General features: G+C 41.6%; 1 protein-coding gene across 1 annotated transcript; it reads left to right on the forward strand.

The window, feature by feature from the left end:
- Positions 1-1417: 1417 nt before the first annotated feature.
- Positions 1418-2516, forward strand: LOC147619268 (pentatricopeptide repeat-containing protein At3g22150, chloroplastic-like). Its single transcript, XM_086773417.1, has 3 exons — positions 1418-1684; positions 2064-2184; positions 2416-2516. The coding sequence occupies exons 1-3, from the start codon at positions 1418-1420 to the stop codon at positions 2514-2516; spliced, it is 489 nt and encodes a 162-aa protein (XP_086629543.1).
- Positions 2517-12128: the final 9612 nt, after the last annotated feature.

A 12128-nucleotide genomic window follows, 5' to 3' on the forward strand; every position in this document is an offset into this window, starting at 1 on the left:
AGTTAGGTATTCAAAGCTCAATCTTACTTTATATCCTTGGCTTGTTGGCAAATGTTTGTAGCTTACAAAGGATTGGTTTGACCACGAAGATGTGTGCAAGTTGAGAATGGAGCTACACCAATGGTGCATGAAATGCTTAGGTGAATCGTGAAAAAGCTCCCTTTTTGGATCAACGCATTCAACACTCTTTGGACCAGCTCTCTTTCTTTTAGCCATAAATTCAATTTTGGTGCAGCACCTGCCATTTCATTTTGCGGGTAGCCATGCACTTTTGGTGCATGTTACCTTATTCGACACTTTTGGTGGCGCACGCATTCGACACTTTTTGTATCTCAACTCTTTTTTTCAGCCATCAATTCAGTTTTGGAGAAGCATGTTCCATATCATTTTATGGACAGCTATGCAGTTTTGGTGCAGTATGTGGCATGTTATGTTGTGAGTGGCGCACACATTCGACGCTTTTTGGATCAGCTCTCTGATTTTCAGCCATCAATTCAGTTTTGGACTAGTTAGCATTTTGTGGGCGGTGCATTGCGTTCCTAACGCTTTTTGGATAGCACTCTCTTTTTTGGACCAACAATTTAGTTTTAGAGTAGTATTTGATACATTTTGGAGCTACATTTTGGGATGAAATATGGCCCTTTTAATACTTAATGTAATGACATTCTAAACAAATTTGTGATATATTTGTAATGACAGTTTCTTGTTAGTCATCCCAATACATGCCCACTTTTGTAATGACATTCTATGATCAATTTTATATTTCTACCTCATTTTTAAGATGTTTTGGGGTATCTTTTGCTACATCAAGTGTGATATTTTGTTATGTATCTAAATGATGAGAATGGTACACTAGTCGTTTTGATGTTTTTCACATTCATTGTCTTATGGATGCCTTGTAAAATGATTTTTGGAGTATGGTGATACGCAACAGTTGCTTTGGACTATGATCAAAGCAACATAATTATGCGTGGTTTCGTAACATATTCCATGGTTTGTGCTTTGCTCTCCTTGAACTGATTATACCAATCTCTTTGAATACAATAGATCCATCGTTCGTGTGTGGTAATTTGGACTATGATCATATGTGGGTAAGCAACATAATCGTGTGTGGTTAAGTAACATAATCCACACGTTCGTGCTTTACTCGCCTCAAACGTTTGTGCTTTGCTCGCCTCGAACGTTCATGCTTTGCTTGCCTCGAACTGCTTACCACAATCTCTTAGGATAGAACATTTTGAAAAGGGCATTTCAATAACCATTGTATACGAGAGTCAACAGATCCATCGTTCGTACGTGGTAAGTGCTTCTCAATGGGCTGCCTTCACAGAATGTTGTCTCTTAGACTGGAGGATATGCACAAGGAGGTCGTGCCAAGTAAGCATTGGACTGCTTTGAGAGATGCTTTCGGGATGTTATGTCTTGGAATGCACTAGTAGCTGAGCAAGACCCGAACTGCTTTGAACAGATGCAACATGAGGGCATCCTTCTAGGCGCAATAACCTACACCTGCATCTTGAAAGCATGTGCCATGATTGGAGCTATTGAGAGGGGGATCCAAAACCATGGCGTGATTGTGCGGCAACAAGGAGTTTCTGGAGAGTTTCTGCAGAACAATCTTGTGTTGTGCAATGCTCTTGTGGACATGTATGCCAAGCGCGGTGCTATTTCAAAGGCACGAAAAGTGCTTAAGGGGTTGTTTCAGGGTTGCCTTCTTGAAATGTTGTCTCTTGGAATGGACTGATTACACAATATGCACGAGAAAGCATCCTTGACAACATGTGCCACGATTGGAGCCGTTGACTAAGGGGAAACATATCCATGATGCGATTGCAAGGCAGAATATGCACTTGACATCTCGAAAAGACAACATGTGCCACAATTGGAGCCGCTGACTAGGGAAAACATAACCATGATGCGATTGCAAGGCAGGGGTTGTTGTGTGCTGGGCAATGATCTAGTGGACATCTATGCCAAGTGTAATCCTGTTTCAAATGCATGACAAGTGCTTGATGGGCTGCCTTCTCAAGATGTTATCTCTTGGAGTGCACTGATTGTTACAGGATATGCACAAGGTCACACCAAGCAAGCAGTTGGCTGCTTTAAGGTGCAGTATTATGGCATCCTTGACAACATGTGCCAAGCCGCTGACCAGGGGAAACATATTCATGATGAGATTGCAAGGTAGGGGTTCCTAGAGAGAACAACATTGGTAGACATGTATGCCAAATGCGGAGGCACGACAAGGGCTCGATGGGCTGCCTTCGTGGAATGTTGTCTTTTGGAATGCATTGATTGTAGGATATGCACAAGAATGTCATGCCAAGCAAGCATTAGACTGCTTTGAAGAGATGCAATGTGAGGGCATCCTTGAACCTTCCAGATGTTGGCTCTTAGAATGCACTGATTTTGCAGGATATTCACAAGGTCACATCCAGCAAGCGCTTGTTGACTGCTTTGAAGCCATGCAGCGCAAGGGCATCCTTCCAGATGCAATGACGTGCTTGTGTGCTTAATGTGTGCAGTCACTAAGCACTTTTGTGAATCTGAGCACGATAGGAAACAAATCCATCATGAGGTTTTAAGGCAGGTTGCTGCAATTGCGTTGGATAATGTTTAGTGGACGTGTATGACAAGTGTGGTGCTGATTGGCGTGACAAGTGCTCTGCCTTCTCGAAATGTTGTATCTTGGAGTGCACTGATTGTTGGGTATGCACAAGAAGGTCACACCGAGCAAGCACTTGAGTGCTTTCAAGAGACACAACATGAGGGCATCCTTCCAGATGCAGTGACCTACGCATTCATCTTGAAAGCATGCGCCACGATCAGAGCATCTGACGAGGGAAAATAAATCCATGATGAGATTGCAAGGCACGGGTTGCTGTAGAATGACATTGTGCACTGATTGCTGGGTATGCACAGTAAGGTCACAGTGAGCAAGCACTTGAGTGCTTTCAAGAGACACAACATGAGGGCATCCTTCCAAATGCAGTGACCTACGCATTCATCACCTACGCATTCATCTTGAAAGAATGCACCACGATCAGAGCATCTGACAAGGGAAAACAAATCCATGATGAGACTGCAAGGCAGGGGTTGCTGTAGAATGACATTGTGCTGGGTGATGCTCTAGTGGACATGTACGCCAAGTGCTTTGCTATCTCAAAGTCATGATGACAAGTGCTCCTCAATGGGCTGCCTTCACGGAATGTTGTCTCTTGGACTAGAGGATATGTAGAAGGAGGTCATGCCAAGCAAGCACTTGACTGCTACATAACAATGTTGGGCAATGCTCTTGTGGAAGTGTGGTGCTATTTCAAAGGCATTTGTTCTTTCTCTTCAAGCATGTGTGGGGGTTTCTTGAGAATATATGGATAGTGGCACCCTTATAACACTGATCTTTTACAAAGAGTGTTGCTTGAAAATCTTGGAAAGGAAAAAGCGTTATTTGACACGCACAAGAGTAGCGATGTAATCACATGGACTGCATTAATAGCATTGTGCAGTGCTCAAATGCTTAATTACCATGTATGCAACATGTGGTGAGCTTGGGAAGTCAAAATTGTTACTTAGCATGCATAAGAGCAGCAATGTAATCACATCAATAGCATTAATAGGACTGAAATGTGGTCAGATGCTTTAGTGACCATGTATGCAACATGGGATGCTTTAGCGATCATGTATGCAACAATATTGTGCTAGTGGGCAATGCTCTTGTGGACAAGTGCGATGCTGTTTCTCAGAGGCACAACAAGTGCTTGAGGATTGCTGCCTTCCTAGAATCGTGTGTCAATATGCATAAGAAGGTCAAGCGAAGAAAGCTCTTAACTACTTTGATGAGATTGTGCAATGCTCCGTCGTCTCTAATTCCACACACCAGTAAATCTTTAGCCCAAAACTTTCCTAGGCTTCTCTCATCCATATATGGTAGCACACCCACAAGGGTGTGACCCTAAACAACCTTAAGTATATTGGGTAGCATGCCTTCCATCCTACATATCCTAAGCTACATGTCAACCACCTTGGAATCATATTAAACTGTGAAAAAAATCCTCTATAGGACACCGTTTATGCATCCACTTAAATAAGGCATAAATGTTTTCAAATCAGCATTTTTGATGCATGCTACTGTATCGCGAATTTCTTTCATGATCTTGCATCCCCTAGCATCATCAATGTCATCTTGGGGAGCTTGCATGAGCATAAATTGGGCAAAAACTACCTATTTGGGAAACTTGTAATTTCTAGTTTTGGGCATGCTGCCAAAACAGGACATGCTCAAACCTCCATGAAAACTGATGGGAGTTGTTAGTGTCCTCTTATACCCATAAATTCTATACTACATCTACCCTTTAATTGACAAGTAACCACATTTGAGCTCTTTTCGTGAACAAATGACATTACGAGACACCATAATTTTAACAACACCATAGCTTACTACACAAAATATTACAAGTCCGATTGTATTCTTGAAATGCGAAAGATGATTATAGACATAAAAAAGACAATTTGAATTTTTACTCATGGATTCCAACGTATGAGAAATGAAACCAACTGAGTACTTCCATTACAAGAGAAGCCCAAAAATATCTTAGTTGATTAGTTGCGTGAAAAACGGTGATACTACTAATTAACCACTATACATAAGCATGATCCTATGTTGGGATGCATAGATCTTTTCAAGCACAATCCCATTGTTGAGGCGGCATAAGTTGAAGTGCCTCTCATCATCTTCCTTTAGGCCATATGCACAAGATATAATCACTCCATTTTGAATAGATGAATCATCACATAAGTTGAAAACTTTGTTGATAAGATCAACTTCAGAACCATCAACTGGGGCATGTCTCTTCAACAAGAGGAGTAAATCATGGCATGTATGGCAAGAGTGTGTCTGCAAAGGATCAATCATCAACATCTTGCTGTAGCAATGAGGGAAAAATACACGATCCCTCTTTTCAAACCTTACTCGACTCCTACCACACTGATGCTTGCATTTTAGCGTACCCGTGAAATGACGCTTTGTTGGTTGTGATGGGGCTACCCTCTTCTCAAGTGGAGTAGTACTTCCTTCATGTTTCTTGCCATGACCAAGTCAAGTACGCGTCACATGAGCTTGTATTTGGTGAATGGAGCCTCGCAAAGGCAAGTCTACCTCCGTTGGAACCACCAATGCAGCAAGACTCTCTTTTGACATCCTCAATTGTTGAAAGATCAATTCCTTTCGTGTGGAGTCACATGTAGGTAGACTCTCCTCGAGACCTTGCAAAACATTTTTGAAGTCCTGAATGCAAAGAGATAGTTGTTCATCAATACCAGTTGCTACTATGTGTTGCACATGCTCAATGTTGGATCCCATGTCTTGGTCATTGTCACCCCACCAGTTGCTACTATGTGCTGCCCATGCTCAATGCTGAAACCCATGCCTTGCTCATTGTCACCAATATTAAGATCCTTCCCTTTAATATTTAGCCATGTGGCACCCTCATCATTGTGTCCAACATCAATATTGTGTTGCAGCTGCCCCAAAGAATGTGCATTGTCAACAATAGGCAAAATAGCATATAGACATGGAAAATGATGTTGTAATTGTTAGAATTAGGGTTGCAGGAAAGCACACAAAGCTTGGAGAAGAAGAAGCAAGAATGCACACAACACAAAGTGTATTAGATTGTGTCAATGTACAAAGATAAGTTAGCCCTAGAAGGATGGGCGTATATACAAGCCGGGGGAAAAAACCTCCTAAAGAAGGAAAAAGTGCCCCGGCGGTCCTAAGTGTCTTCACACACATCACTGCCTATATATATATATGGCAACAAATCCCCCCTGGGAGTGATAGTGTGAACGAGAGCTGGCACTCATGTATAGGGGAGTGCCATGCCCAAAGTAGATCAGTCCACAAAGGGGAGCAAGCCCAAAGCTTTGCGGAAAGCTTCGAACTTCTCACAAGGAAGCGCCTTTGTGAAAAGATCGGCGAGGTTGTCCTGTGTTGGCACATAGGCCAAGCTGATCTCTCCTGCTGAGAGTCTCTCCCTGACATAGTGATAATGCACCTCAATGTGCTTTGTACGAGCATGAAAAACTGGGTTTCTCGCAACTGCCAATGCACTCTGACTGTCAGTGAAGATAGAGGTGGCAGACTCCTGTCCAACACCCAAGTCAGCCATAAGCCGTCTGAGCCACACACACTCAACCGTAGCTGTGAAAGCTGCCCTGTACTCAGCTTCACAACTAGAAGTGGCCACAGTAGGTTGCTTCTTGCTCAACCAAGATATGCATGAGCTACCGAGCATGAAACAAAAACCACTTGTGGACACTCTTGTGTCATAGCAACCAGCCCAATCTGAGTCCGAAAAAGCATGTAAATTTGGCGGCAACGATCCCCCCTTGGGATAAAACAACCCAAGATGTATGGTGCCACTCAAGTAGCAAAAGATGCATTTAACTACCTTCCAATGCTGAGACCCTGGGCTATGCATAAACCTGCTCACCTGTGAGACTGCAAACTGAATGTCCGGCCTCGTAATGCATACATAAATGAGGCAACCAACAGCTGTCTGATAGAGTGTCTCTATCACACTGTTTAAATTGTATCCCCAAATAATGATGCAAATGCCCCAAGTCTGACATCTCAAAAGAGGTATTCAAGTCAGCCTTAAAATCAGCAATATGACTCTCATTTGGTCCTGTGAGCAGCATGTCATCGACATAGAGAGCAATGATTAGATGTACACCATCCACACATTTAACATACAAAGTGCTTTCTGTTGGACTATTCTGAAAACCATGTGCAGTCAAATATGCATGTATCTTTTCATACCAAGCTCGTGGAGCTTGCTTTAAACCATATAAAGCCTTTTTCAACCTGCACACTTTGTTTTCCTGCCCTCTTTGAACAAAACCACGAGGCTGCGATACATACACCTCCTCATGCAAATCTCCATTCAAGAATGCAGTCTTTATGTCCAGCTGATGTACATTCCAACCATTATGAGCTGCCAATGCACAAATGCTACGAATGGTAGTCATACGACAAGTGGGAGCAAAGGTCTCATCAAAATCAATGCCCTTTTCTTGAGCATAACCCTTTGCAACAAGCCTAGCCTTATAGCGATCAACACTGCCATCTGGCTTTCGTTTCAACTTAAAAACCCACTTACATCCAATGGCCTTTTTACTAATAGGCAAATCACACAAAGACCATGTACCATTCTTCATTATAGCATCATATTCACTTTGCATTGCAGCCAACCAATTTTTTAAATTTTGTGCCTCATCAAATGAAAGAGGTTCTTCCTCTTCACATATACTAGACACAACCAAAGCATAACAATCTGATGTATAAGAGGCATGCTGAAAACCTGAACGAGTACGACTAGTCATAGGTGCTCTTACTATCACGCAAGGTTTGCACCAGCCATTTAGGCATACTCTAGCCTGCTCATTTTCAGCCCTATCCTCATGAATTACATCCTATAAATCCGCATCAGAAATCTATGATGTCGTTTGAAATCTGCATAGGCTGAATATTTGCCTCATTAGGACTTACATTTGAATTCCCACCTGTAAAGAGAGGCAACAACGTATCAAATACATCTCGTGAGCTCACACCTGTCTCTTTGGTACATGATAACAAGGGCTGCACAGCATCTTCCACAAAAACAACATCTCGACTAATCAAGATACGCTTTGACTGCGGATGATACAATCTGTAACCCTTGCTTTCAGCACTCTAACCAACAAAAATGCATTTGACAGCCTTATCATCCAATTTTCTGCGTTGTTGCACAGGCACTAAAGCATAGGCCAAGCAACCAAAGACATGCAAGTGACCAATAGAAGGTTTCCTGCCATGCCAAGCTTCATATGGAGTAATAGACTGCAAGGCCTTAGTGGGACACCTGTTGAGTACATATGCAGCACACATGACAGCCTCAAGCCAAAACGCATGTGGCAAAGCTTGGCTCTTGACCATACATCGTGCCATCTCCATAAGTGACCTGTTTTTCCTCTCAGCAACACCATTTTGCTGAGGGGTATACGGCACTGTACATTGGTGTTTTATCCCACGACTAGCCAGAAATGCATCAAACTCTTTAGACATGTACTCCCCACAGTAGAATTGGATATATTTTCAACCATAAGAAAAAACTGTTTGAAGCACAAAAACACTTCGGACTTTGCCTTTAGTGGATATACCCATGCATGCCTTGAGTAATCATCAATGAAAGTCACGAAGTACAAGTGTTTACCAAATGACGGAGTTTGCATGGGCCCACATACATCACTATGTACAAGTTGCAATTTGCGAGTGGCCCACACAGAACCATCCTTTGGAAACGCAGAACGCTGCATTTTGCCCAAAATACAACCTTCACAAACATGTTTCAATGGTGCCTGAAGAGGGGGCAATGAAGCAACCATATCAAATTTCTGCAAACGCAGCAAACTAGCAAAGTTCAGATGACCAGAACGAGCATGCCATAGTTTTGCATCTAAAACTGCCTTTTCATCAGAAATTGTATTTGCTGAATCTTCCACACACTTATCATAAGAATTGAGCCTATACAGCCCACGAAACAAGGTGCCAGATACAATAAGAGCTTGTTGACTAAAGTATCATACTTGACAGCATCAGGTCTGTCCTCATTAAAAAGTCTCCACGTGGAAGCAAAAGTCTGATATGTCTCAGGTAAAGTATCAAGAACAGTATGCACAAGAGAATGATCAGGAATAATCTCACCTGTAGAAATCAACTGTTCTTTGAGATCTTTAATCTCAGCAAGAAAAACATTCATGTCATCATCTTCTTGCATAATCTTCAATTCTAGCTCTTCATGCAGGTAAGCGATTTTTGCCTCGTTACGACCTGCATACAAACCAGCTAGAATATCCAAGCCTGTTTTGCTGTTTTAGCTGAACGAATATGTGGGGTGATGTTACGTTTGATAGAAAGTGCAATCAAGGCATGAGCCTGCACATCTTTACCATCCCAACGAGCTTGTTCAGCAGTGGGTAAAACAGCAGCAACAGTAGAGCCGCTAGAACCTGCAACATCCTCAACAGATCCTACATCCACAGAACCTGGACGTACATCCAAACCCTGCACAATGTTCCACACTCCTTTTGCAACCAAAACATGCTGCATCATGTATGCCCAAAGTGGGTAGTTGCTGTCTCCATCCAGTTTGTCTTCAGCAGACAACATGCGAAATACATCATTGTTGTTATCAGCCATGGCCACTAACTGAAACTGATGCAAAAGCTATCTGTAATGAAGCAAAGACTGAACAGAAGACAACTTGTGCTATGTAGCACGGTCCACAATAGAACACGTATGCCTGTTTTGCAGAAAACTGCACTGTCAAAATTTCTCAATCGGAGAACGTGAGTCAGAGGGTGCTAGGGGCGTAACCCTGGAAGCCGATGCCTGCTCTGATACCAATTGTTGGAATTAGGGTTGCAGGAAAGCACAAAAAGCTTGGAGAAGAAGAAGCAAGAATGCACACAACACAAAGTGTATTAGATTGTGTCAATGTACAAAGATAAGTTAGCCCTAGAAGGATGGGTGTATATACAAGCCGGGGGGAAAAACCTCCTAAAGAGGGAAAAAGTGCCCCAGCAATCCTAAGTGTGTTCACACACATCACTGCCTATATATATATATGGCAACAGTAATATCAATCGAATCCCATATAGATGCTTGCAGTCGGATGACCAATCTGGATAATCACAGTAGCTACATTGCATGCTTGCATGGTACGGTGTACCATTGTGTGGGCTCAGTCATGCTTTGGATCTTGAAAAGCATTGTTGATTCATCAATCACTTCCAAAGTTCTTGAATCAGCTTTGTACCTTGTAAGGATGCTCTCGCCTCTTGCAAGTCTTGCAGTGTGACTCCTACTTGAACCTTGGATACTAAACCGTCCAGAGTCGGCTTGAGAAGAAAACAAGAATCCATTTAGATTAGAAAATCCTACCATTGAAATACAATGACATAAGGAAAAATAAAAAGTTACATAGCTCTTGTTTTTGTTTGAAAAACTCTAGTACAGTACCCCCCATGTGTGTGCCTGTCTGAGAGTCACCTCTACGAGAGCATGCAAGAGGACCAATATCGATCTATTGATTTTTGCATCTAAGAGGGTGTACTTGATGCACTGCCATAACCTCTCCACTAGGTTTGTTGTGTCGACGTTTCCATGTTGGGAAAAGACGACCAAACTTGGGCCATCGCGTCTGCCGCCACACACATGTCTGCCCACACCAACCATTGGAAACATAGCGGCATATATTCACGTGTGAGGAGTATTGCTGCAAGAACGCTTGGAATCTGCCTTCAAATGTCTCTTCAAAATGTGCTTGCATGAGGTTGGATAGCTGATTATAAACATCATCTTTCTTGTCTTTTGGAACTTGCAAAGCAGCAAAAGCAACTCAAAATCGTGCCGAACATTATAGTTGTCACTCACAATAAACAAGGGTATGAGAAAACCTGTGGCAAAATATTTTCCACCCATGCTTTCTTGACATGAAACCAACATAGTAAGACATAGCCAGTGATTTGTTGACGTTGTCCTTGGTGATCTTCAAACCAACAACAAGAATCTGCATCAACCACCTTCTTAATGGCTTGTAGTCCTATCGGGTATTTGTCGATTACAATGGCAGTAGGGCAGGTTTGAGCCATTCTTGAGAAGATCAACTTGAAGGTAAGCTCTAAAGCTATGCTCTCTTGATTAGTGGAACCATCACTCCTGCACATCATTAGCCATATTGGAATACCGATGCCGTTTTGGTTGGGCAACACAGCTGCATAGAGAGGTAGACCAAATACATTTGTCTTGAATGTGCTATCCACCGCCCAAGCATTATGATGAGAAAAATGCATTGCCATCTCCAACATCCACTCATCTTGAATAACAAGAATAAAGGGTATTTTGTATTCATCAATAGAATTTGGATTATAAGGTTGAACATGGATCACCTAAAATGAGAAAATGGCCATATAAGGTCTAAATTCTACCATAGGAAAAGGCATGAAAAAATGTATGACATCAGCTGAATTCTACCTTGTTTTGATCCTTTAAATGAAGCGCCTCCATGTACATTGCCTTTTATGGTTATGCAATCAAAGATGCTTTGCAAGATACAAGGATCTTTGAAGTTTACAAAGCCATCTCGATCTGTGGGTCTTAGTTGGGTATGTCCAATTTATCTTTTTGTTAAGATGTTCAATCAATTTACTTTCTCACAAACACTTACCATGTTTGTGTGCAAGAAAGTACTAGGTAATGACATGGTTGCCTTGCTTGGAGAGCAATGGGAAATTGTAGAGGGGCATCATAAGGATGATACATTCAAGTGCAAAACAGTAGAGTCCAGTGATACATTTTGGTATCTTAAAGCTCGTGCTACCTTATACATTCGCTTTTATTACGAGAACGATGGATGAAGAAAAATAGTAGTTGGGTCCCATTGCAAGTAGATGAACAAGCTGTTTTGCCTCTTGACATATGCGTTAGGTTGCCCAATGGTGTGGTGGAAATTGTAAGTGCAAGCAGGCATTGGAGCCTACTAAATATTAGGGAGCCCCTCAATATCGAGTCAATATCATGGGAAGTGAAGTTATAAGTGGGGCACAGTTCAAGGTGAAGAATAGAAAGATTCGAATGCAAATGGAGTCGAAGACCTTAGTAGATGCTGATTGGGAATATGATTGTATAAGCATGACTTAATAAGAAAGCTTTGGAGTTTTTTATGAAGTCTATTTACTCTTTGGATTTTGTAAGTTTATGTATGTAATTCATCAATGAAAATTTTTGTCTTGTAATTGATGTGTCTTTGTAAATTTTTAGGTTGTTCTTTTAGAATTACAATATTCAGACCTCTTTTTATGAATCCCTTTAAGAGTTCTAATATTTTCCTTTTAGAGATATACTTGAGTCACGAGATGACAATTATGGCACAATATCTCAAAACCATTACAAACTCAAGTACAAATGTGTTTTAAGTAAAAAACATCACAACATGAGAAGAGAATTTACATGTAAGATTATAAAATTAGAAGAAAATTTACAACTATTTACAATGATAAATAGGGAGGAGAATGAAGCTTTCTATTTT

This window comes from Cibotium barometz, chromosome 33 (genome assembly GCF_041138505.1).
Source record: "Cibotium barometz isolate CiBa-2024 chromosome 33, ASM4113850v1, whole genome shotgun sequence".
NCBI classification, from domain to species: domain Eukaryota; kingdom Viridiplantae; phylum Streptophyta; class Polypodiopsida; order Cyatheales; family Cibotiaceae; genus Cibotium; species Cibotium barometz.

Coding starts and splice junctions, on each gene's coding strand:
- LOC147619268 (XM_086773417.1), top strand. CDS start 1,418: ATGTCTTGGAATGCACTAGTAGCTGAGCAAGACCCGAACTGCTTTGAA. Junction 1,685..2,063: donor CTATTTCAAAGGCACGAAAA/GTGCTTAAGGGG, acceptor TGATTGTTACAG/GATATGCACAAGGTCACACC. Junction 2,185..2,415: donor ATTCATGATGAGATTGCAAG/GTAGGGGTTCCT, acceptor CTGATTTTGCAG/GATATTCACAAGGTCACATC.